The sequence below is a fragment of the Kogia breviceps genome, chromosome 14 (assembly GCF_026419965.1).
Source record: "Kogia breviceps isolate mKogBre1 chromosome 14, mKogBre1 haplotype 1, whole genome shotgun sequence".
NCBI classification, from domain to species: domain Eukaryota; kingdom Metazoa; phylum Chordata; class Mammalia; order Artiodactyla; family Physeteridae; genus Kogia; species Kogia breviceps.
Window position 1 is genome coordinate 75,166,701 of NC_081323.1, and position 25,762 is coordinate 75,192,462.

At 48.6% G+C, this 25,762-nt stretch overlaps 3 protein-coding genes across 5 annotated transcripts; 1 reads left to right on the forward strand and 2 right to left on the reverse strand.

Annotated features, from left to right (window-relative positions):
* The first annotated feature begins 761 nt into the window (after positions 1-761).
* On the forward strand, positions 762-9,710 carry ZNF771 (zinc finger protein 771). 3 transcript variants are annotated; one of them, XM_059036261.2, is made up of 4 exons: positions 1,002-1,073; positions 1,260-1,369; positions 1,722-1,871; positions 8,652-9,710. In XM_059036261.2, the coding sequence occupies exons 3-4, from the start codon at positions 1,731-1,733 to the stop codon at positions 9,453-9,455; spliced, it is 945 nt and encodes a 314-aa protein (XP_058892244.1). In that variant the 5' UTR covers positions 1,002-1,073; positions 1,260-1,369; positions 1,722-1,730; the 3' UTR covers positions 9,456-9,710. The 3 variants fall into 3 exon arrangements, with proteins under 3 accessions (XP_058892245.1, XP_058892244.1, XP_066868564.1); XM_059036262.2 differs by lacking the exon at positions 1,260-1,369 and having other exon boundaries at positions 762-1,073; XM_067012463.1 differs by lacking the exon at positions 1,002-1,073 and having other exon boundaries at positions 1,308-1,369; positions 1,709-1,871.
* Positions 9,711-12,367: 2,657 nt separating this feature from the next.
* Positions 12,368-15,453, reverse strand: DCTPP1 (dCTP pyrophosphatase 1). Its single transcript, XM_059036275.2, has 3 exons — positions 15,301-15,453; positions 14,499-14,609; positions 12,368-12,862 (listed from the first exon to the last, which is right to left on the reverse strand). The coding sequence occupies exons 1-3, from the start codon at positions 15,396-15,398 to the stop codon at positions 12,562-12,564; spliced, it is 510 nt and encodes a 169-aa protein (XP_058892258.2). The 5' UTR covers positions 15,399-15,453; the 3' UTR covers positions 12,368-12,561.
* A 7,822-nt stretch (positions 15,454-23,275) lies between these two features.
* SEPHS2 (selenophosphate synthetase 2) lies at positions 23,276-25,534 on the reverse strand. Its single transcript, XM_059036225.2, has one exon. It carries the CDS (start codon positions 25,352-25,354, stop codon positions 24,023-24,025), a length of 1,332 nt encoding a protein of 443 aa, XP_058892208.1. The 5' UTR covers positions 25,355-25,534; the 3' UTR covers positions 23,276-24,022.
* Between the last annotated feature and the right edge of the window lie 228 nt (positions 25,535-25,762).

Genomic DNA, 25,762 nt, shown 5'->3' on the forward strand with positions numbered 1-25,762 from the left:
AGGGTGAGATTCACACTCATTTACCCACTTTTCCCAGCTCTGAGGAAGAGCTAAACTTTGACCAGATGTAATCCCAACATCCAAATTATGTTCTGGGCTCTGCAGACTGAGGATCAGGCTTGAGTCCTGGCTCTGCTACCAACTTCCTCATGTAACCTCATTTCTGAGAGAGAATTTGGTGCAACAGGAAGAGCATGAGGTTTGGAATTGGCTACTTACCAGCTATGTGACTTTGAGCAAATTACTTAAGCTTTTAGTTCCCTCATTTGTCACAGGAAGGTAATATGATTGATCCCCACAGGGTTGTTGTAAAGAGACAACTAGGAATTGTAAGCACTTACTGAATGTAATTTCTCTTTCATCATTTCTGAATCTTCGTTGCCCCATTCATAAATTGGGAGAATTAGGTATCTTTTTCAAGAGAAGTGGGAAGATACAGATCTTTACATGAAATATCTCAATTTTTAAATGTTGGAAATTAAATTTTGTAAAAGACCTCTCGTGCTTCTTTTGAAGTTAACTTTTAAACTTGAGAGCCAAACAAGATACTTCTGTGGACTGGATCTGGCCTGTGTGCTATAATTTTCTACCTAGGCTACTGGGTCGCTGGGGATGCTGTGACAACACTTACTGTGTAACTTAGGCAGGTCAGTTAGCTTCAATTAGCTCATCTGTGAATTTCAATTAGCTCATCTGTGAAATGGACCCACCTTTGTGCGGATCGAGATCAGATGTGCAAAAGGCTTAGCATAACGATGGCGCATAAGAGGCACACCACGCAACAAACAGCAGCGGTTGCTTGGGTGGCTGTTTGTAAGTATGTATTCAAGGAGCAAGATATCCCAGAGACCAGGAGACCGTGAAGGCGACTCTGCGAAAGGAGAAAAGATGGGAGAAGAGGCAAAAAAGAGGGAAGGGAAGAGGTGAGGAGGCAACAGGGTCCGCCCTCCAGGCGGGGCGCCAGCGAGAGGCCCAGGCAGGGGTGGGAGCGCACGTGGCCTATTTCGGGCGGAGCAGACGCGCTTGGCCGCAGCTGAGACCTCCGAGCCGGCCGCAGGAGACGAGCCTTTAAGGTAGGTCACTACCGGACTGTGAGGACCTTGAACACCGAGTAGGGTGGCCCAGAGTCTGGGAGTCGGGGTTGAGCGGAAGGCACTGGGCGTGGGCTCGCCACCCTCCCGGGGCAGTTTGGGCCGGACGCCTGGGTCCCCTGGCCCCTCCCCTAGGGGGCGGGGTTATGTATTCTGACCAATGACCAGTCGTCACCGAGGCCCCGCCCACGCCCCGCCCCCGGAGTCGCGGCGTCGCAGAGTGCCCAACCGCCCGGCGCCCTGGCCTGGGGCAGCGCGAGCGCCCGAACCTGCGGCTGGTGAGTGCTCACCCCCTCAGGGTCTCTGCCCCGATCCTGCCTCCAGCCCGTGCCCTAGAGCTCCGAGCCGCGGACTCAGGCACCGGGGAGTGACTCAGCGCGGGGAGGGTGGTGACTCACTGGGGCTAGAGATTCGAAGTGTTCAGGGCCTTGAATGCCGGGATGAGTGGGGTGAACGAGAGTCTTCCGAGCTGGTCCCAAGATAGGGCTGGGGCCCAGGGCCGGGCTGGGATAGAGGGAAGAAGGTCAGACACAAAGATCACAGGAGAAGCCACGGCTGCACCGCCTTGTGTGGGCCAGAGCCATGGTGGGGGGGCGGGTCCTGAGCTTCTGACTCAGCTCCCTGCCCCAGGACACCAAGATGCCCGGTGAACAGCAGACAGAGGAGGAGGAGGAGGAAGAGATGCAAGAAGAGATGGTGCTGCTGGTAAAGGGTGAGGAGGATGAGGGTGAAGAGAAGTATGAAGTGGTGAAACTCAAGATCCCCATGGACAACAAGGAGGTATGTGTCCCACACCCTGGGGTCCCTTCACCCCTAAACCTGGTGCAGGTCCAGCCTCCCTCAGACAGAATTCAGGGATCCTGTCCCTACTTTCCCTTGACTCTCAGTGTTGGCCACCCATCCTTCTGTCCCACAGTCCACGCTGCCATCATACAGATGTCACGCCTACTGTGCCAGGCTCTGTGCTGGGTGCTGGAGAGTAAACGCTCTCCTCGGTTCCTCGTGGAGCTTGATGTCTAGCAGGGTTAGACTGACAAGGGTGTTGAAGGTTTAAAGAGAGGAGTTTTAAGGAGATCAAAATATGAGTTAGATTTACCCATTAGAGACCCTAACTGCCACTAGGTATAATTCTACTTGCCAAAACCCTACAGGACTCCCACCCACAGCCAGAGCAGCCCTGAGTCCAGCTGGAGAACTCCTGGGCCAGATTTGTGGGCCCAGGCTCCCTCTGATTTCTTCCTGCACAGGCGCCAGTTCCCAGAAAAAGAAAGTTCTGCTGCCCCCTAGTGGATGTGGTGGGCCCTAGGGGGAGGGGGCTGGCTGCTGTGGCCTCCTCTTCCAGTCAAAATAACTATTTAGGGAATTCCCAGGCGGTCCAGTGGTTAGGACTCTGCGCTTTCACTGCCGTGGCCCGTTTAGTTCTGTTTTCTCAGGCCTCCTTGGCCCATCCTCCTAGCTCAGCCTGCCTCTTCCGGCCCTGTGAATCCCCTGGTCTCCACCTTTGGCCTATAAGTTTAGAACTCAGACTCCAGAGTTTAGGGTGGACTTTCAACTCTGTCACTTACCAGTTGTGTGACCTTAGGCAAGTTTAACCTCATTGTGCCTCAGTTTCCTCACTGGTAAAAGGGAAATCATAATAGCACCTACTTCTTGGGGTTGGGAGGATTAAATGAGTTAATACATGTAAAGAGTTAGAACTGTGTCTGGCACATAATACACACTATGTAAGTATTTGCTGCTATTATTCATTCTTCTCCCTAAAGTTCAGGACCTTGGGCTAGGTCATTCTTCTGGAGATTTTTCTACTCATTTTTATCAAGGCCTTTCTGGGCTGAATCCTGAGGCTGGGAGTGAACAGGGAAACCTAGAACATGGAGGCCTAGACAGAATTGAGGGCAAATAACTCAAGGCAGTGGGGAAGGCTTCATGGAAATGACTTTGATGTGGGCCTTGAAAACTTAGTGGGAATTTGGCAAATGGAGGAGGAGAGGAGGAAGGACATTCCAGGATGAGGAAACAGCAAAAGCAAATGCTCAGAGAAGATAAGGACAGAGAAGTAGGTGGGGCCAGAGAGTAAAAGGTGTTGAAAGCCAGCTTAGGAATTTGGACATACTCTGTTAGGTTATGCGGTGCCATCAGAAGCCTCAAATCAGAGGAGAGACATGATCAGATTTTCTATTTAGAAGAATCGTTGGCTGCTGTGGGGAGACCAGGTCAGGTATGGCTGGTAGCCTGCTCTAATGTAGTGGCAGCAGGGGAGAGAAGATGGAAATAAGGGGGTTTGGGGGAACATTGATTGGACTGGATGGAGCTAAGGATGGGAAGGGTAGGTGTAGGCATGGCTAGTCATGAAAAGGCTGTAGAGCTAGACTCTAAATGGTAACATGTAGCTGTTAAAAGCATTGGCTCAGGGCTACCCTGGTGGCGCAGTGGTTGAGAGTCCGCCTGCCGATGCAGGGGACACGGGTTCGTACCCAGGTCTGGGAAGATCCCATATGCTGCGGAGCGGCTGGGCCCGTGAGCCATGGCCGCTGAGCCTGTGCGTCTGGAGCCTGTGCTCCGCAACGGGAGAGGCCACAACAGTGAGAGGCCCGTGTACCACAAAAAAAAAAAAAAAAAAAAAAAAAAAGCATTGGCTCAAATCCTAACCACTATTTACCAGTTTTGCCTCGACAGCTTTTTCATCTATAAAATGAGATAATGAAAGTAAGATCCTTGAAATCCAGTCTAAGTATCACGTGGGTGACTGGATTTGGTGGAGGGTGGAAATGAGAGTTACACACACATCCCACAAAGATTTAGCACTGTGCCCACAAGATAGCTCATCAACTTGCTGTGTGGTCTCCCTGAGTCTTGGTTTCTATGAAATAGTGGTCTCCAAAGCTCCTTCTAGTGTCAACATTCTGTGACTCTTAGCTCTCACCCAGTCCCATGGCCAGTCATTGTCCAGAACAGGCCTTCATTATGCTGCACTCAGTAGCTGGAGTATTCTCTCACTGCCTATTAAAATCCGAACTATCTTTAATGAATAGAAGGGTTTTCTCAGAGGGCTCTATGTACATCCCGTCCTGTCTCTCCCTGCTTAAAATTGAACCCTTGAGTGGTATTCTGTTTCCCTCAGCTCCTGCACCTGGCATTCAAAGGTCTTCATCGTCTGACCTCATGGCTTCATCTCTAATCACTCAGCACCCATCCCATGCTCCAGCTTCAAACACACCTGACCCTTTTCACCTCGAAGACTTTGCCCATGTGGTCTTTCAGCCTGTAAAACCCTCTTCACCTTTCCCACCTGCTTTCCTTGGGAGTAGTGCATCTCCTAGATCAGGTTTCCTCATTTTTAACATGCGTACATATCACCTAGGGATCTTGTTAAAGTGAAGAGTTTGATCCAGTAGGTATGGGGGGGACTTGAGATTCTGTATTTCTAATAAGTTTCCAGTGACGCAGATGCTGCTGGTCTGTGGACCACACTTCCTTTAGCAATGAGAGGATAGGGATTGTATTTTATACTCTGTACTCAAAAGAAGGGAGATTCTGACAGCTAAAAAAGTCCAGGTGAGGGAGACAAACTGTAGGTAACCTTAAACTTGTCAGTGAGATAGAACTGCATGATTCTATGAGAGAAGAGGTGTTTTAGACAATGACAGACTTCCAGTGTAAACCCTGACCCTGCCGATGGATTAGCTGTAGGACCTTCGTGGTCACTTACTTCTGAGTCTTATATCCTTATTTTTAAATGGTGCTAATACAGCCTAACCCAAAGGGTTGTGAGAATTTAAAATGAGAACATGGGTGAAAAGCACTTACCGCACTTCCTGGCACATAGTGAGTGCTCAGTAAATGGTAGTTATTGTTATTAATTAGAAAAGTAACAGCTGAGGAAAAAACTGGAATGTTTGCTCTGATTTAAAACAAAAACAAAAATACCTTAAGCAGGAAGACAAAATCACTAACTTTATTTTTTATTTTTGTTTATTTATTTTTAAAATAAATTTATTTACTTATTTTTTGGCTGCATTGGGTCTTTGTTGCTGCACTCAGGCTTTCTCTAGTTGTGGTGAGCGGGGCTACTCTTCATTGCAGTGCATGGGCTTCTCATTGCGGTGGCTTCCTTGTTGTGGAGCACGGGCTCTAAGCATGCGGGCTTCAATAGTTGTGGCACGTGGGCTCAGTAGTTGTGGCTTCTGGGCTCTAGAGTGCTGGCTCAGTAGTTGTGGTGCATGGGCTTAGTTGCTCTGTGGCATGTGGGATCTCCCCAGACCAGGGCTCAAACCTGTGTCCCCTGCATTGGCAGGCAGATTCTTAACCACTGAGCCAACTTTAAATACTTGGATTATCATATTCTTATACTACATGTATCCCCCTAGTACCCTCATGTTATAGTGCAGATACCCTGTATTCTAATTTTTAAATCTAACAGCTGTAGAACTTAAAAGGCATGTAATTCTGGTATTTGCCAAGCTTCAGTCACTTACCTGTTTGCTCATTTATTTAATGCTCTTCTTCAGATAGATTCACATTGTTTTGTTAAATAAATTTACCCTCATCTGAGCAATAATACTGATGAAATTGTGAGTTTCATGTGATCTGTTCTTTTTCTAATATCTATGAAAATAAATACATAATGATCATAGTAAGATAAGAGTGCCTACATAACACTTAGAATCCTCTTGCATTCTGTGATGTACATACCTCAAGTCGGGAAATATTGATCTCACCTAGCCTACCTTGCCTTCCTTGGTTCACTGAGGCAGGGGAAGGGAGGGACTTGCCTGGGGTCTTAATGAGCTAGACTCAGCCCCTCTTACCAAGATTCTTCCTAGGGCACCCAAGGCCCCTCCTCCTGGAGCTGGAGATACCAAGGGTACTTGTGTGAAGAATTTCTTTTACACAAGATAGTGAATCCATCATAAGGAAGTCCTCAGGCTGGTCAAAGTCACCTTAAAGAAGGGTGCCAAAGAAAAACGGGCCAGAAAAATATAGATATAATGAGAAAAATTCTCTCCACGATGGCTGATGTGATGAAATAAACCCAATAGATGTCAAAACCAGGGCAAGACTGGAAAGTGTGACCTTGAATTCAGACTGTGCTGAATTTGCTGTGGGGAGTTTCTCGATTTAAAGTATCAACTTGTATTTTAACCTTGAATCCCTCTTGGAGAGTGCCAAGCACTTGGGAGTCCAGCCACTGTCACATCTTCGTGCTGTGTGTGCAGGGAAGCAGTGTAGCCTACTGGTTGAGAACTCTAAGGTCAGTCCTGACTCCCACTGGCTATGTGAATTTAATCTCTCTGAGCTCAGTTTTCTCAAAAGATAACACGTGACTCAAGGGGGAGTGACAGGAAGATTTAATACAATAATGTACATAACATAGCACTGTCAAATCTTTACACTGTAATGTTGTTATCACTATTATCATTTCGTGATAATAGTATTTAAGCCAGAGTTCCCTTGGCTGGTGACCAGTTTCCCAAACAGCCTTGTTTTCAAATTTCTGAGGTGGTTACCAAAAAGCTACTGTCTTTTTAACAAAGGATCTTGAAGGCCCTGAAGGTGCCCTCCTTACAACTTCAGAAAGAAGAGGCCTGGCTACTCCCTAGTTGTCACTTACCCTCTCTTAACCTGTCTCCTTATCTATAAAAGAATAGTGATAATCACTTGGTGGAGATGGAATATGGGGAGAAAGAAGCTAACACTGTCTTATCCTTAATATGTGCCTGGTTTTTCATTTGGTCATGAATTAATATCCTATTTGCTTAGTCCATAGTAGAGATTCAACACCACTTTTGCTAGGATGAGCCTTCTCTTTTCCAAGAAGGAAGCAATGTTTCCTCAGTATTCCTCTTTACTGTTAGTACAAGCTGTTTTCCCTTCATCTGCCTCTTATAAAGCATTTCTTTTTCTGATTTTATCTCCAGAGGCCCAGACCTCATGAAACTGGCTTATTGAATTTTTTTCATTTCAGGCCTCAGAATAGTATTTGGGTTTCACCCTGGCTGCCTTTTTTGCAGCTTAAAAAAATGACAGGTGCTTGCTCTTGAAGGTTTATTAGAGAGCCTGGACTTGATGGTGGCCTGGTTTCTAAGACACCATGCTCTCCTGGGTCTCTTACCTCACTGGCTGCTTCTGTTCAGTCTCCTTTGCTGGCTGCTTTTCGTCTTGCCACCCCCACTTCTCTCTGCCTATTCCTTGGGCAAACTCATCCAGTCTCAATGCTTTAAAAACCACCTCCACGCTGGTGCCTTCCCAATTAACATCTCCAGCCTTGGCCTCTCTCCTGAGCCCCAGATGTGTCAAGGAGAACTGCAGATAAGATCAGAAACAATAGTAGGTACCAACTTGCTCCTCCCTCCACCCTCAGCTCTGTAGATGGCAACTCTGCCTTTGCAGTTACTAAGCTCAAAATCCTTGGGAGTCATTTTTACTCCTCTCTTTCTTTACACCTCATGTGTAATCTACTATCAAATTTGCTGTCTCAAACTGCAGATTATATCCAGAAGCAGACCACTTCTCACCACCTTCACTTCCCAACTCTGTCACCTGGGTCCAAGCCACTGTCTTCCCTGGCTTGCAGTACAGTAGCCTCCTCACTGGGTTCCTGCTCTCTCCCCTCCTTCATTCTTTTTTTTTTTTTAATTAATTTTTTTTTTGGCTGCGTTGGTTGCTGCACATGGACTTTCTCTAGTTGCGGCGAGCGGGGGCTACTCTTTGTTGTGGTGCGTGGGCTTCTCATTGCGGTGGCTTCTCTTGTTGCGGAGCATGGGCTCCAGGCATGTGGGCTCAGTAGCTGTGGCTCACAGGCTTAATTGCTCTGCAGCATGTGGAATCTTCCCGGACCAGGGCTTGAACCCGTGTCCCCTGCATTGGCAGGCGGATTGTTAACCACTGCACCACCAGGGAAGCCCCTGAAACCTTTTAAAATATGAGTCTAATCTGTTCCCCTCCTTGCTGAAAACCGTCTAACATCTCTATTGAGTCCTCACCTCATTCACATGCAAGGCCCTATGCTAAGATATCCCCTTCAGGACCACTCCATGGATTACTCTTCCCCTCCTGCCGTTGGCCCTAGGCACTGTTTCTGGCCATTGCTAGAACAGGAAAACTCCTGCCTCAGGGCCTTGCTTTTCCCTCTGGAACCTGCTCTCTCACCTCCTTAGGTCTTCGCTCATGTGACATCAGCGAGGTTCCTCAACCCTATTTAAATTTGCAGCACCCCCTCCAATACCAGCACTCCTTATCCATTCTTCCTGAAACTAGGAATTTAAAAAAAAATTTAATGTTGAATCCCCAGTTCCTAGAACAGAGTCTGGCACATTGTACGCGTTCAATAAATACTGGATGAATTAATAAAGAATTGCTAGAATTACACTAGGCATTGTGATATGTGCGTTTATGTTAATCTCATTTAACGCGCACAACCGTCCAGAGAGGCGTACCCCGTGGCTTTTCCTACTGTACAAACGGGGGACGGAGAGGCTGCAGCCGGCAGAGCCCCAGGTCTCTGGCTCCCGAGCCTCTCGGTCAGGGCTGACCTGTCCTCTGTCCCCCCTCTCCCCGCAGGTCCCGAGCGAGGCGCCAGCGCCGTCGGCGGACCCGGCGCGCCCACACGCGTGCCGGGACTGCGGCCGTGCCTTTGCGCGCCGCTCCACATTGGCCAAGCACGTCCGCATACACACGGGCGAGCGGCCCTTTGCGTGCACCGAGTGCGGCCGGCGCTTCTCGCAGAAGTCGGCGCTGACCAAACACAGCCGCACGCATACGGGCGAGCGGCCTTACGAATGCCCAGAATGCGACAAGCGCTTCTCGGCCGCGTCGAACCTGCGGCAGCACCGGCGGCGCCACACGGGCGAGAAGCCGTACGCATGCGCACAATGCGGCCGCCGCTTCGCGCAGAGCTCCAACTACGCACAGCACCTGCGCGTGCACACGGGCGAGAAGCCGTACTCGTGCCCGGACTGCGGACGCGCCTTCGGCGGCAGTTCGTGTCTGGCGCGCCACCGACGCACGCACACGGGCGAGCGGCCGTACGCATGCGCCGACTGCGGCACGCGCTTCGCTCAGAGCTCGGCGCTGGCCAAGCACCGGCGCGTGCACACGGGCGAGAAGCCGCACCGCTGCGCCGTGTGCGGCCGCGGCTTCGGCCACCGCTCCAACCTTGCGGAGCATGCGCGCACGCACACGGGCGAGAGGCCCTACCCATGTTCCGAGTGCGGCCGGCGCTTCCGCCTCAGCTCGCACTTCATCCGCCACCGTCGCGCGCACATGCGGCGCCGTCTCTATATCTGCGCGGGCTGCGGCCGGGACTTCAAGCTACCCGCCGGAGCCACTGCCACTGAGCGCTGCCCAGATTGTGAGGGCAGTTGAACCGCCATTCTTGTCTCCGCAGGGTGCGAGCTGGGGAGGGGCACGCTAGTATCCCGATCTGGGGCTGCGTTAACCTGGACAACTCCCCGCCCTGCCACCTGCGTCTCAGATAGGGTGGGACGGCGGGCCTGGCTGCCCTGGAACTGGGAGACAGGGAGGATCCCCTACCGGGGTCCCTGGAAACGCGCCCACCTCCCCCTCATTACATCCCCTCGGCCCGTGTTAGAGTGAATAAAGTATTATATCTTCACCCCACCCGTGCCTGTGAATGAGGTGGGTGGGGTGTGAATTAGAAAAGTTGGGGGTCTCTCCAGGCTTAGGTGATTTAGGTGAATTGTCATGGAGTCAAGTGGGGCTATAAGCCCAAAAGTGTTCCAGGAACTGGTTTTGTGTGTATGTGGAGTCATTCCACGCTTGGCCCTTGGTTATGTCTTCATGACCTCAGACCTAGAAGGGTCCATAAATTTAGCGCGTTGGTGATCAACAGGCACTGTATTCTAAAGAGCTTTGAGTGAGCCGGCATGAACCTCATGGAACTTGGTCTAGTAAAGAGGAGCAATAGTGGAAACTTTAGCACTAGGTTAAAGAACTTAAGTGCTACATTATTATTAGCTCGTTTTCATCCTCAAAGCATCCCAAAGTGAGGTAACTCTTTTACCTTTATTTCTGCAGAAGAGTAAGTAGGTACTGACAGCCAGTGAATGGCACAGTGGGGACAAGTACACAGGCAAGTGCAGTCCCTTGTCATTGGAACTCTGATGGAGGAGTTGCTGGATAGGAGAGGTCTTCAGTGCAATCTTGGAGTTTAGAGAGGCTCTTCTCAGAGGTGGCATTTAAGCTGGTCTTAAGGTCAAGAGAGTTGGGGTTGGGGACGTATGGAGAGAACCCCTGAGCCTGCATGCCAGACTTGTTAGAGCTTGCAGATGTCCTCTGGGGTGGAAGGCAAGGACGTTGGCAGGAGACATACCACTAAGGACCCTGGAAGCCAGGTTAAGGGTTCCAAGGCCACAAAGAAGCCTTGAGGGATTAGAGGGAGGGAAGGATATGGCATATTATTGAGCTAGAATTAATAGGAGAATTAATAGGAGTTAAAGTGGATGTGGGGAAAGGAGAGATGGGGCTGATTTCATTTCTTAGCTTGGGTGGCCACAGGCAGTGCCATTGAGATGGGGACACAGGATGAGGAGCAGGGCCAGAGATGAAGTGGCAGCAATTGTTACACCCCAATCTGGACACATTGAGTGTGAAGTAAATGTGGACAGGTCAGGGAGGTGATTGGAAGTAACACCTTGGGGATATCAGGTCTGGAGGGCATGGCACCACATCCAGAAGAGGGTAGTAGAGAACTTGAGTCTGTGACAGAATAGCCAGAGGTAGAAAAGCAAGTGTCTTGTCTGGGGAATCTAGATGAGTGATTTATGGAGGAAACTTAGCTCAATCAGATGCTGCTGTGGTGTCCACTGTGTAGGAATTCAGGGAAAGTGATGAGAACAGTTCATTGGAGGGGTGGGGGGGTGAAAGCCAGCGTTCAGTGGGTTAGGGTAGAAATGAGAGAATGAAGAAGCAGAGTGGATTGGTGTAGATCCATTTCAAGAGGTTTGGCTGTGAAAAGCATGAGGGAAGTAGCTGGAGTTTTGTTGGTTTTGTCTTGTCAATAGGAAGAGACTCAAGTATGCTTTATGTGCTCATGGAAAGGGCTAATGGAAAGGAAAAGACTGATTATATGGAGGAGAGAGGAGATAATTGGTCAGGAAGACAGGATGAAATAAGAGATCAATAAGATAAGGCTCCTGCTATCACTGGTGGACAGAGGAAAGGAGGGTTTGGGAAGATAAAGCTAAAGCAGTTCCAATCTGATGGATTCTCTTTTACCTAGGAAGTAAGAGAGGTCACTGGTTAAGAGGAAGTGAGGTCATTAATAAGAGGAGTGAGGCCAGTAAAGGGAAATGCTTTATTTTACTGATGTGGAATCAGGTTTCACCCTGTGAAGGAGGCAGGCGCTAGTTCGCTGGGTAGCTCTGAAAAGAAAGTGATGTGCCTGGGGTCACACAACGGGTGAATCATACATACCCAACACTATCTTTAGGTGTAGAAGTGGAACAAGCAAATTGGCCTTGGGAGAGAAGGAGGGGGCTAAGGGGTCCAAGCCCCCAAAGAGAGGAAGCCCTGTTCTGCTTCATATCAGACAGACCTGACCCTGATTTGTGCTGGGGGCCAAGAGAGAGGGGCAGAGGGCTCTCACAGGGCTGAGGTCCTGCTGGACAAGGCCCACGCCTGCCTTAACTGTTGAAATTTCCTGCTCTGGGCCCCTGAAAGTTTTGAGTTGAAAAAGCAAACAGATAATGACAACTGCAAACTTAACACTGTCCTAAGCACTCTACTTAGAATAACTTAGTTAAACCTTACAACCCTATTAGGTAGATAACATTATTTTCATTTTATTTAATTAATTAATTTATTTTTGGGTGCACGGCATGTGGGATCTTAGTTCCCCGACCAGGGATGGAACCCATGTCCCCTGCGGTGGAAGCGCAGAGTCTTAACAACTGGACCGCCAGGGAAGTCCCTTATTTTCATTTTAGATGAGGAAATGGAGGCACAGAAAGATGACAATATAATCCAGAACATCATCCAGTATCAAAGATGGCATTTGAACCCGGACAGCCTGGCTCCAGAATCTGGGCTCTTATCCAACACTACATAAAGCCTCCAGTCTTGTTTAGAGAAGGGGAAGGGACTTATTTGCATGAGGTCAGACAGAGAACTTAACTAGAAATCAGATCTCTCTGCTCTGCAGGTGGGAAGTATAATAGAGAAACATGGGCTTTGGGCTCACAGGTATCCCTGGTACCCCTCTCCAGCATGTGCTGAGACAGAGAGCCTCCCCAGCTGCCCCAGGAAGAATCCAGAAGTTGCTAACCAAAACTTTTATTGAGAGAGAAAAAACCAGGAGGCTACCTACTGGAGGTTCTTGGGCCTCAGACCTCAAGAAGGGTAGCCCCCAGGCCCATGATCTGTTAGGAAAGGACTAGAATGAGGTAGCATGGCTGGAGCACCCTCTGCTCCTCAGATGCCGTGCTGAGTTGCAGGTTCTGTGCCCGTGTTTCTAGGTTGAGGCCTGACCTGTGGACTCATAGGCAAGGTCTGCAGGCCCCACAGCCTGGTTTTCAGAGGTGGCCCCGTGGGGCAAGTCTGTGTACTTGCGGGCAGAGCCGCGGGACAGATGCGCTGGGTAGCGTCGCCGGTTGGTGTCCATCTTGGAGAGCACCGCTCGGGGCAGATCTACATGGCAGCGGGCTGCCAATGCTACCAGGTAGATGAGGACGTCACTGAGCTCCTCTTGAAGGGCTGCTCGTTCCCTGGGGGGCCAGGCTTGGGGCCCAGGCTCCTCATCCGGCTTCCACTGACTGGGGACAGGACACAAAGACAGGCACACACACATAGATGCTAGCTAGGACAATGGGTTCCACCTCTTTTAGGGGCACACCCCAGGCCTTGCAGCAATGAACTCCCACCTCCTAGGAAGTTCCTCCAAAGACAAGTCAACCCAGCTGGGCCCTGGAATCTTCATGGTGGGGAAGAGACCCCATCAGATGATTCACCCAGACCTCTGCGTCCCTACCTGAGCCAAGGAGTAGCCAAAAAGACATTTCACTTATCGAGACAAAATTCTCCTCCCCTGCCGGCCTTAGCCACTGCCACACCAGACTAAACTTTAGACCTGGACCACTGCAGAAGCCTCTAACTCATCTTCTGCTCTTACCCTGCACCATCTTTTAAAAGCACAAATTACATTTTGTCCCTCCCCTGCTTAAAACTCCCCCAAGTGTGCTTGGAATAATATCCAGACTCCTACCATGCCCTCCAGGTCCTGCATGAACTGACTCCTGCTTCTGCCAGTGTCATTATCCACCATGCTCCCTCTTACTCCCCACCTAAAGCCACTCTGGCCTTTTCTGCCTTGCAAACAGGCCAAACTGTCACAGGGCCTTTACACTTACTGCTCCCTCTGCCTTGAATGCTCTTCCCCCCATCCTTCCCATGGCTGGCTGTTACTCAGGTCTCAGCTCAGATGTCACCTCCTCAGAAAAGCCTTCTCCCTCTTTCTCATCACCTTGTGTTACTTTCCTCATAGAACTTGTGACAATTCCACATCTTTTAAAATTAGTTCACTTATTTATTGTCAGTCTTCTTGCACTGTGATGGTAGGAACTGTGTCTGTCTTGTTCAAGGCCATATCTCGATTCTAGAGGACATAGCACACAGATGGTGGTCATGAATCTGTAATGAACAAATGGCTTGCCTTCACACACATCAGTGCCCTCATTTGTCCATCCCACAGTGACTGCCCTGACTTAAGTCTCACCACCTTTTGCCTCATCTACACCAGCTTCCTCACTGGTTTCCCCTGACCCAATTCTCTTGGGGATCCAATCCACCCTGTAGACACAGTGACCTTTCTACTATTCAAATCTGGTCAGGTGTTCTGTCCAAACTCCATTACTTCCCAGCCCTGATTCTATCATTCTGTGTTCCTATCTTACCCCTGTCCTCCACAGCCACAGTATATTGAGTGCCTATTGTATCCCAGCCACTTGGGACACACCAGAGATCAAAACAGACAAAATCCTTGCTCTTCCTCAAGAAGCTTACACTGAAGGAATCTTATATTCTCCCTGAATTTAACTTGCCCTTTCCCACCTCACTACCTTTGCAAATGTAAACTCCCCCTGTCTGGAATGCCATAGGCAGGTCTTTTATAGAATACCTGCCTTTCCACCCCAGAGGCAGAGGTAAAGGACAGTTGCCACTGTCCCCTCTTAGACCTGGACCTGCCTTGCTGTTTTCACACCTTTCTCTCCCAGGAGACTGGGCACCCCTAGAGGGCAGGGACCCATAAGTCATCTTTGTATGCCCAGCAACCACGTACAGAGCTTGGTAGTGAGGAGGGGAAATTGGATCCAGGGGTATCTAATGCTCAAATAAATCCTCCCCTCCCCTCCCCAACACACAGATGCTTCCAGAAGCCTGTCATCTACTCACAAGAGCTCTGCCAGCTCCCCTACTTCCCCCACCAAGGCCAGGAGGAGGTTCCGAGGTTGGTGGAACTGGTCCCAGTCTCGTTCAGCAGCAAACTCAGCATGGAGGCGGCGGCTGGAATAGGAGAAAGGGGTGGAAGTCCAGGTCCCAAGGTTAGGGGATGGGGGAGGAGATGCAGGGCCCTGGCAGGTACCTCAGTGATATGTAATGAGGGCATGGTTATCAGCGGGGGGATTCTGCAACTAATTCCTTGGGTGGCCTAAGCAAGTCGTTTCCTCTTTATGGGACTTGGTTTCCTCATCTATAAAATGGGTGGGACCTTACACAGACCCTAAATTATCGAAGTCTAATAATATCTTCTTTTTCATTTTTCCACCTCCTGCTGCTGCTTCTGCAGTTTTCCTCCATCTGGAATATCCCTATCTCTGTATATCTAAATCCTATTGATTTTACAGAATACAGCTCCAGGACACTTCCCCTAAGAAGCCCTCTTTGATTTCCTCCAGCAAGAAATGTCTCCCACCTCTCAACACTACATTTACCCCCGTCCTACCTCCCGCTCCTGGAGGGCAGAGACAGGACAGAAGCAGCATCGTACTCCGGTATGTCCCCTGCCTCAGGTGTGCATTGTTAAGCCCCTTTTACAGAGAAGGAGATTAGAAGGCTCGCCTGCGGGGGTCGGCCAGCAGAGCTAGGACCTGAGCACAGCTGCTAGCCTTCTTCCCGACCACGTGGAGGGACCCTCCCCAAACGGAGGGAGAAAGGGGGCGATCTCCTCAGCCCAGCCTGGGCAAGAACGGCTTACATGTCCTCGAGCGTTGGTTCCGAGCTGAAGCTGAAGGGGGCGGCAGCAGCAGTGCCCTCTCCTCCTGCATCCCCACGCGTCTTCCCACCCGCGGACATACCGCCCACCGCGCCGCAGCCCTGGCTTGCTGAAGAACCTGGAGCCAAGCTCGGAGCCCCCGCCTCCAGAGCGCCTGGCCAATCACAGGCGTTCATGATTGCTTCACGGGGGCGGAGCCGAAAGAAAGACCAATTTCTTACGTGGAGTTTGCTACAGCCCGCCCCTTACCCGGACAGGACCAACCTAAGAGGACTTCATGCTTGCTTTCCTTGGCGCCGGCCCCCGAATTCTTCAGTCTTGACCAAGCATCTTAAAGGTACAGGTACCAGATTCGACCAAGCGAAGAGACAAAAGGCAGAGAGTGGAGAGCACAGGTGCATCACTTCCCTTTTGGGCGCCAGATGGCGCCAAAGCAAAATGATGGCGGGGAGCCCCGTGGAGAACCCTAGCAATGAAGGGTTTAAATGAGAAAGGGGAATTTATTAAAAGGATACAGGAATGTCTCCAGGATACAGCTGAGCCTGAGGAATGAAGTAGGGTAGCTGTTTCAAGCATTTTACATATTTATTTATTTATTGGAGGCCCTGCTAAATCTATAGTTTCTTTTTCTTTTTTGATTTTTATTTATTTTTTTTAAACAGCAAGTTCTTATTATCTATTTTTAAAATATTAGTGTACATGTGTCAGTCCCAATCTCCCAATTCATACACACACCCCCGCGCCGCTTTCCCCCCTTGGTGTCCATACGTTTTTTTCTCTACATGTGTGTCTCTATTTCTGCCTTGCAAACCAGTTCGTCTGTACCATTTTTCTGGATTCCACATATATGCATTAACATACGATATTTGTTTTTCTCTTTCTGACTTACTTCACTCTGTATGACAGTCTCTAGGTCCATCCAGGTCTCTACAAATGACCCAATTTCGTTCCTTTTTATGGCTTTTTATGGATTTTATTTATGGATTTTATTTCATATTTTATTTTATTTTGGATTTTAACTATTACGGGAACCCTTTGGAGGATTTTAGGCAGGGGAGCCGTATGATCATGTGTTGTATTTCTGAGCCCTCTGACTGCTGTGTTAAGAATGAACTGAGGGGGGGACTTCCCTGGTGGCGTGGTGGATAAGACTCCACGGTCCCAATGCAGGGGGCCCGGGTTCCATCCCACGTGCTGCAACTAAGGAGCCTGCCTGCCACAACTAAGACCTGGTGCAACCAAATAAATAAATATATATATATATATTTTAAAAGAGTAGCATTCTATGTAATTTGACCTTATATTTAAAAAAATAAAATAAAGAATGACCTGAAGAAGGCAAGAGTAGAAGCAGAGAGATGAGTTACTGCAGTTTTCCAGCAACAGATGTTGGTGCCTTGGGCTGCTGATGGCGGGTGAAGATGAAGAGAGGTAGATGCATATTTTGGAGCTAGATCTATAGGCTTTGGTGGTTTTGAACTAGTGAGATGGGAGAAAGGGTAGAATCAAGCATGGCTTACAGGTTTTGAGTGTTGAGCAACTTGGTGGATGGATGGTGACTCATACTGGGATGTGGAAGATGAGGTTCAGGATTGAACACATGAGGCATCAGAAGCGTGTTTTAGGACAAGGCAAGTTGAAGACATATATCGAATTGGCAGGTGGATTTACGAGCCTAAGGTTTAGAGGAGAGATCAGGGCTAGAGATTCAGATTTGGTAGTCTCAGTCATTTAAACAGTACCTAAAGTCAGGGAATTGGAGAAGAATAACTAGTACAAGAATCTAGGTAGACAAGACCAAGATTTGAGGTACTCCAACATTTGGCAGTTGAGCAGAAGAGAAAGGTGAGGTAGGAGAAAAATTGACAAAGTGTGAAGTTACGGAGCCTAAGAGAGGAAGGTGTTCCAGAACGAGTGGACATCTGATGCGGCTGAGCTGCTGGGTAAAATGAGAGCACAGAGTTTGCTAGATTAGGCAACATGGAAGTTGGATATAGGGTGTGGGAGATAAGAGGGAGTCCTGGGTAACTCCTTGGTTTCTGGCTTGAGTAAATGGATGGATAGTTTTGTCATTTGCTGAAATGAGGACACAGAAGACCTGGGAGTTGGGGTAGGAGGGAAGATAATGAATTTTAGTTTGGAACACGTTGAGTCCAAGATGACTCTAGAACATCCAGATGATGTCCAGCAGGCAGGTAGACAGATAGGTCTGAAGTTCTGAGCATTGAACTGCCTTATGGATCTGGGTACTGAAAGTTTCAGGGGCCAAGTACCACCCCTAGCACCTTGCCTGGTGTTTGCTAAGCTTCTCCAGACCAGAAACCAAACTCTTACTGGAATATAAAACACCACTTGGAGAGCAGTTTTCTCAGGAGTCCTCTGCATCTCAGATTTTTGAAGAGTCAGGTTTCCAGGACTTCTAGAGTTCCCAGGTCAGATGGTCCTTGGAGACGGACCTGAAGGAGGAGGCGCTCTCTCTGAGACTGCCTCTGCCCATCTCCCCTAGGAAATTCCCCGGCTGAGCTGTAAAACTCTTGCAAAGCATCCTGCAGGGACATCCAAGTTCTTTGCTCCAACGGCATCATCCTCTAAAGACCAACCAAACTCAGCATCAGCACGGCACGGAGTTGGGGGTGGGGGCGGGGGAGACCCTCACGAGGGAGAAGGAACAGACATGAACATATGATTGGCCCCATCATTTGGACTTCTCATCCCAGGCTCTTCCTGAACCTTCACCCCACATCCTGTTAATTTTCTCCATTCTCCTCAGTCACATCTAGGCAACCAGACTTCTCTGCTTTAGTCAGGGGCTCAGTGTACTTGGTCTTGCTTTCCGCCCCCACCCCCGGCACGCGGGCCTCTCACTGTTGTGGCCCTTCCCGTTGCGGGGCACAGGCTCCGGACGCACAGGCTCAGTGGCCATGGCTCACGGGCCCAGCCGCTCCGCGGCATGTGGGATCCTCCCGGACCGGGGCACGAACCCGTGTCCCCTGCATCAGCAGGCGGACTCTCAACCACTGCGCCACCAGGGAAGCCCTTGGTCTAGCTTTTTGGTCCACATTTGTGATTAGCCCTTTAGAAGCCTATCCCCCGCGAGACTAGGTGCCCTAGTCTTTTAAAACCAAAGGTGTTTCCCCAGTGCAGGCTAATAAATGTTTAATGACAGGGTGGACGGGCTGGAACAGGCAAATGTGTAAATGCACACATATGCCCTTCTGGGACTCAAGTTTGGCCACCTTCCCCACTACAGCCAAAAAGATGCAACTGGTTCCAGTAAGGCTCTTTGGGAAACCCTGGAGTAGAAGTGTCAACAGCAGCTGGAGAACAAAATAACAGAAGCCCATAAGCTGGGTAGGTGGTATCAGGGTGGGGGAACCTAGGCTAGTTGGAGATCCCAGAGACAACAGAGTGTGATGGGAAACTAGGAGTCAGGTAATTGGGAACCTATCTACCAATGCTCTTGGGAAGATTGTTTCTCTTCTCTGAGCCTCAGTTTCTCTATATAGTGGGGGTCTGGCCTAGGTGGCCTCCAAGGACCCTCCACATGTGTGCTAGGAGGACCCGGACAATATGTATTTTGTTCGTGGCTGGATCCCGAGGATCTACTGCAGTGCTGTTCTTATTTGAGGTAGATCCATAGGCCTTGTTGGTTTTGAACTGGGGGACAGGAGAAAGGGTGCTGCTATAATTAAAAATATTTCTTCTTAAATTTTTCAGGAGGAATCATGACAGAGGCTTTTAGGAACCTCTAGCCTAGCTCAGTCAGGCCAGGGAGTCCCCAACACCCTTAGAAGTCCTTCCCCAACCTTCTTATCCAGCTATATCCCCCTACACACATGCTGAGCAGGTGTTCCCCACCCTCCCTGCCTTTGTTCACATGGTTCCCTCCATCTGCAATGCCCATCCCCCTTCTCTGCATAGCCAAATCCAAATTCCACCCATCCTGCAGAGCCCTGCTTCAAAGGCACCTCCTCTGGGAAGCCTTCCTAAACTTCCTCCAAAAGGACATAATTTGGTTTTATTTTATTATTTATTTATTTTTGGCCACGTTAGTTCCTGACCAGGGATTGAACCCGAGAGCCCTCATCAGTGAAAGCACGGAGTCCTAACCACCGGACCGCCAGGGAATTCCCAGGACATAATTTGGTTTTATAAAGCACTTCATTCACTCTCACTCTCGTGGCACTTATCACTTCTTGCCTTAATTTGGGGCCGATTGGTGTTCCTGTTCTAGATCTCCCCCTAGACCGGGTCTCCTGGAGAACAAAAGCAGTGTCTGGCTTTTGTTTCCCCGGGACCTGGTACTTGAGTCGATCTAACAAATATTAATTTAGAGGAGCAGGTCTCATGGGATCCTCTCCATGACTTGCCTGCCATAGGTGCGTATGGCTGCACCTATTTTACAGATGAGGCAACTGAGACCCATAGAGGTCAGGAGACTTGTCTGAGATCACCCAGAAAGGCGAAGGCTGAAGCTCACCACCACTCCCCAGTGCTCTTCAGCAACTGAAAGACGTCTCCCCACAAAGGAGTAAAGGAGGCAGTTCACGTGTGCTTGGGTGTCTGCTGAGGTCACCTTGCCACTGCCTTTCCGTCTGCCCTTCTGTCCTTTCTCTTCATCTTCTTCTCTCTCTTTCTCTACCTTCAATTTCCTCTCCTTTTTCTTTTCTTCCTTTGGCTCCTTTTTCCTTTTCTTCCTCTTTCTTTTCCTCCATCACCTTTCTTACCTCTGTTTATACCTGTGATTCTGTTCTGATTTCCACCCGAGGCCTGTCACCTCCACTACCTGCTACCTCCATTTTGCTGCCCAGCCCCTCCCCAAGGAATAGTTGGATGCCTACCTTGCTTCCAACCCCTAACCCTTTCTAGGTTAACTAAGAGGACCCTGGCCAGGGAAGCATCCAGTCATTTTCCTGCCCTTTTCTACTGCCCACCCCAAGCAAGAAAATAAACCAGTTAGAGAGCTGTGTAAATTGATGAGCAAAACCAAGGCCCAAATTTCTTCTCCAAAGCCTTGTCTTAAGAGATTGGTGGTACCAACTTCCACCACTAGGGGACACCAAGAGCAAGGAAAGTGTGAAAACAGAGGGTGCTGGGGTCCCCAGTGTATATACCTCACTCAATGATTGATTCAGTATATTCTGAACACTAACTGTGGGCCAGACACTGTTCCAGTGCTGGGATACAGAACATCTTTTGCCAGCCTGGAGCTTACATACAAGCAGAAAGGGACAATTATAAAGTAAACTAAGAAATTTTCAAGATAATTACAGATTAGGATAAAAGCTATGAAGCCAATAAATACGGTGATGAGTTGGAAGAGTCTGTGGGTGTTGGCTGAGCTCAGAGAGGGCTTTTATGAAGAGGTTTTATTTGAGCTGAATTAGGACTAAGAGTGAGCCAGGTGCATACAGGTGAGGTTCCAGGCAGAGAACAAAGGATATTGATTTGTTTGAAGCACCATGGGAAGGCTAGTGGGCTGGAGTTTAGTGAGAGAGGTAGGGAGAGTGCTGTGAGATGAACTGTCACAAGATGAAGCAGGGATTTTGTGGAAAGCTATTTGAGAGCTCTGAGCTCTGAGCAGGAGAAAACCCGATTGAATTTATCTATTTATTATTTATTTGTTGTTGTTGTTAGATTACATTTTGTTTATTTTTCAAGGGTTTATTTTTGGCTGGAGTTGATAACTGCCCCATTCTTTTTTTTTTTTTTTTTTTTTTTTTGCGGTATGCGGGCCTCTCACTGTTGTGGCCTCTCCCGTTGTGGAGCACAGGCTCCGGACGCGCAGGCCTAGCGGCCATGGCTCACGGGCTTAGTTGCTCCGCGGCATGTGGGATCTTCCCGGACCAGGGCACGAACCCGTGTCTCCTGCATCGGCAGGCGGATTCTCAACCACTGCGCCACCAGGGAAGCCCTGCCCCATTCTTTTTTGGGGGCTAATTTTCTATGTAATTATCACTAATTCTATTTACATCTTCTGATAACCTTCCAATACAATTTATCACACAATTAAACATACCAATACTCTATCAGTTCCATTTTCCTTTTCCTGGAAGCCTTCCAGGCTTCTGCTCCAGCATGGGCTGGGTCTTCTCTATGCCTGCTGGACTGCTATTACCTTGAGAGCTCCCTTCACCTTCCACCTGTGCTGGGTTGGGTTTCCTGGACCCCATGTATTTCTCTTTCTCCGTTTGCTTCCTTGTTTTGCTGGAGCACATCTTCCAGTAGTTTCTTGAGAAAGAGTGAATGGGATGAAACCACTTTGATACCTTCCATGTCTAAAAAATATACTGTTTGGAAAATGTAGCTAAATATAGAATTACACAGAGAAGATCATTTACCCTCAAAATTTTGAAAGCATTGCTTTATTGTCTTTTAGCTTCCAATTCACTATTGAGAAGTCTGATACCAAACCTTTGTTTGTGATCTTCCCCTCCCCCCAGAAGATTTAGGAAAGCACAATGGTTAGAAGAAGCATGGACTTTGGAACCAGGCTGTTTAGGAGACTGCCAGGGCAACCTTGGACAAATTTCTCAATCTTCCTGCACCTCAGCTTCCTCATTTGCGAAATGGGGTGGTTGGAAGTTTACAGGAGTTAATATATATATAAACACTTAGAACAGTGCCTGGTAAAGACTATGTGCCAGGGAAGAATTTGCTATTGTTATTATTAGGGTCTCTATCCCTGGCATTTAAAAATTTAACTAAAATGAGTGTAGGCCTTTTTTCACTCACAATGCTAGGAATTCAAAAGGCATGTGACAGTCACAATTTTAAACTTTAGAAAAACTTTCTTGTATTATTTTTTGATTGTTTTCTTTCTTCCATCTGCTTTATTACCTCTTTCTGTGACTCTTCTCAGACGTTGAACCTCCTGGCTCATCTCTGATTTAACTACTTTTTTTTCCTTCTATTGCGTATCTTTTTGTTTTTGTCTCCTTTCTGATAAATGTCAACTTTACCTTCTAAATCTTCTACTGAATTTTAAGATTTTAGCTATATTTTTATATTCTAAGTGCTTTGCTCTCTTATTATCTTTTAATGGATACTTTATCTTCTTTTATTTCTGCTTTTTTTTCTTTTGCTCCCTGTATTGTCTCTTTCTTGAGTTTGTTTGCTTTGGCTTCTTTCAAGTTGGAGGCTTGCCTCAAATATCTGGTGATCCTTGCCTGCTCATATTTGAGAATGAGGCATTAAAAAGAATGTGCTTGAGTGAAGCTTTTCAACTGGGAGGCCTCCCAGTACAGGGATTTTCACCGGGGACTCCCTAAATGTTTGTATTTATAGGTCTTTTTTCTGGGCAGGTTTATATTCTCCAGAGGAGTATATTCCACCTGTGCCAGGCAGGGGCGGTATAAGCTTCCTGGACAGCGTTTCTAATAGCTAAGCTGAGGGAGGGGGCTGGGCAATCTCATTTTTGTCTTTATTCTTGTTTTTGGTGAGGCTCCCTGTCCTCTGCTCTGCCTGGTGCCCCTGACTTTACAGTATGTTTTAAATTCACATTTTCCAGAAAACAAACCTCCGTTTACCTACACAGGTGAGAGGCAGTCACCTGGTTGTATGACACAGGGGAGAAGATTGAGAACTGCAAAGATCTAATTGCCCTGTGCATAAATTTTTAACCAGTATCTCCGTTTTCATCCCCACCCTTTGACCCCACCTTCCTTAGTACATTCGGAGTGTATATCCTTGCTTCCTGTTACTGTTCCCCAACTCTGAAAGCATTTATACTTCGGCTTCCTCTGTTCTTCTAAGTCAGTTACCCCTCTTCCACCCACTTTCCATGTTCCAAGATTTGTTGACACCTTTCTTTACCTATGTCCTCTCCCACCCTCTAGTCCTTGGGATTTATGCCTGTTCTTGATTCCTTTACTGTCGACGCTAAATGTATCAGTTGGTTCATTTTATAAGACTGTAAAAGATTCAGAATTCCAAGGATACAAACATTAGCCAGAAGAATTTTTCAACAAAATCCTCTTTATTTCACTAGAAATCACTTTATTGATTAAATCACCAGGAATTTTCAGCACAAGAATTTAACATCTTAATGTCCACCAAGGCCTGGGCTCTGGGGCTTGCTCTGCCTCTCCCAGTCCTTAAAGGGGTTTAGAGGGAGAGACGTCATTAACAGAGACCAAGTAAGGTGGTTGGAGGTCCTCCTTTCCCAGTCATTGGACAAGCTGCTCAATTCTTGTCCAGAGTAGGAAAGAGCCAGTATTTCAGAGTAATCTAATAAGAATTTGACATTGCATTTTTAATCTCCCTTAACAATTTAGATTTATCAACAGTACTGGTCCAAACTTATTTGCTTCTGATCTAAATGTTTTTCTTTTTGCAACTTATTTTTGGTGTCTATGTAATTTTAAATAATCTCACTCCCTGGGCAGAAATCAATGAGCCCTTTGCCGAGAAAAATCTCTCAAACCTGAGTAGCCTCATCTTGCGTTTGGAAAGAGGAAACAGAGGGTTTTCTACTCTTTTTCCACTCAAGAGATTAACAAACCTACCCCCGGAAAGTCCAAAATGTTACTTCTGGCCTTGGAATGTGCAGCTTTTGATGGGCTGATTCAAATCACCTACGAAGGGCAGCTGGAACTATTTATGCAGGCAGCCTTCTTTGGAAATTTCCTAAAATCAACTCTTGAGAATTGTCCATGATTCTGTACAAAGGCTCTACAGTCCAAACAACTTCCCCTATTCCATCTCACAAGCTAGGCTCAGAGGAGGTACTGGAATTCTCAGGAGCAAGAGCGGTAGCAGAGGTTCCTCGAGGCAGGACCTCAATAACTCGAGGCTTGTCAATGATCCGGGCTGTCCGGTTTCCCTTTTCCACAATGCCGACGATCCAGGCTTGGTGGCCCTCACCATACTTTGAAGATTTGATTTCCGAACAAAAGCGAGCTGCCTGTTCTCTTGGCAGACAAATCAGTAACCCCCCAGAAGTTTCTGCTGAGGTTCCTTGAAGGAGCCCGAAGCGCCCGCTGGCCTTGCTGATGGCAGCCATCTTGGCAATGATTGGCAGATTATGAATGACAAAGGACACCTCATTTCTTTGTTGTTTTGCAAGGTTCTGAGAGTGACCCAGAATGCCAAAGCCTGTGATATCTGTGGCGGCATGGGCATTAAATGTGTGCATTAATCCAGCAGCAATTCTATTTAGGGTAGCCATGTTGAACATGGCTTCCTGATAGGCCAGCTCTACCTCTTCTCTGGAGACCACCATCTTTATTTTATTCCATCTTTCAGGATTATCCAGCCATTGGTGGGCATTGACAGCAACTTGGGTTCCTAAGGGTTTGGTTAACACAAGCACATCCCCAACAACGGCACTGTCAGGCATTATGAATTCATTTGGTTGACACACCACAGTGGCAACGCCACCGACGATAATCCAAGGGTTTACCACCGTTTGCCCACCAGTCACTGCAGTCCCTCCTTCCTCTGCAGCATCCCGAAAACCTTTGATCATGAGTGGTGTTATCTTTTCTCGTTCCTCCTCAGTCATACTCTGGCTGACGCTGAGTAGCATCAACATGTTGTCACATTCAGTAATGCCCATGGCGTAGAGATCACTCAGCACGTTGGCACAAGCTATGCGCCCCATCATGTAGGGATCTTCCACCAAGGGGTAAAAGAAGTCGGTGGTCTGCACCAGGGACAGGCCCCCATGCCTCAGGGGTATGACGCAGGAGTCCATCCCAATGCCGAGGGTTGGTAAGGTTGGGCCAGCTTCCTGGGCCGTCTCTTCACGGCCTCCGACCAGGCCCCGGCCCGGCGGAGGCCGCACCTCCGGCCGCGTCAGTCCCGCCAGGAGTTTGAGCAGCGTCTCCTGCGGGACCTTGCAGCCTCAGCCCTTCATGCCGGAGAAGCCGGTCAGCCGCCAGCTCGGGCTGAGGCCCAACGCCTGGGGCTCGAAGGGCCGGTAGCTCGAGAAGCCCCGGCCTAAAGACAAGCCTGTCGGGCCCGAGGAGCCTTCCCCCGCCGCCACCGCCGCCATCGCCTCGCCGCCGGCGCCCGTCGCCGCGGCTTCCGCCATCACGCCTGCCCGGCAGGGAGGGAAAAAGAGGAGAGAGGAGCAGAGGTCCCTTTTACTTTCCACTCCAGCTATTAAGGAGTAACCGTCAGATATTACCGCAGAGCGCCTCCCCGGCACGACTCGCGCAGCCTGACTGCCGCCACCCCACGCGCTCCTGGCCGTCCGTGGGGAGGAGCCGCCGGCATCCCTTATTTATACGCCTGGTGATTGACAGCCGTGCCAGCCAATGATGACTTTGCCCTCGAGAGGCGGGCTTCCTTTGGTCTAAAAGATGTATTACTTATCAACCACCAGCTTGGGAAATTGACCTAAGAGAGATTACACAACAAATACCTTGGTTCATTTCCCTTGATGTAATTTAAAAGATCTCTTGGGAGTGGCTGGCGGAGCTCTGTTTCCCTAGAGGCA

Excerpts from the sequence above, each read along its gene's own strand:
- DCTPP1 (XM_059036275.2), bottom strand. The coding sequence starts at position 15,398 with ATGTCCGCGGGTGGGAAGACGCGTGGGGATGCAGGAGGAGAGGGCACT. Across the intron at positions 14,610-15,300 it reads GAACCAACGCTCGAGGACAT|CCGCCGCCTCCATGCTGAGT; the intron begins GTAAGCCGTTCT and ends CTCCTATTCCAG. Across the intron at positions 12,863-14,498 it reads GGGGAGCTGGCAGAGCTCTT|TCAGTGGAAGCCGGATGAGG; the intron begins GTGAGTAGATGA and ends TCCTGTCCCCAG.
- ZNF771 (XM_059036262.2), top strand. The coding sequence starts at position 1,731 with ATGCCCGGTGAACAGCAGACAGAGGAGGAGGAGGAGGAAGAGATGCAA. Across the intron at positions 1,872-8,651 it reads TCCCCATGGACAACAAGGAG|GTCCCGAGCGAGGCGCCAGC; the intron begins GTATGTGTCCCA and ends CTCTCCCCGCAG.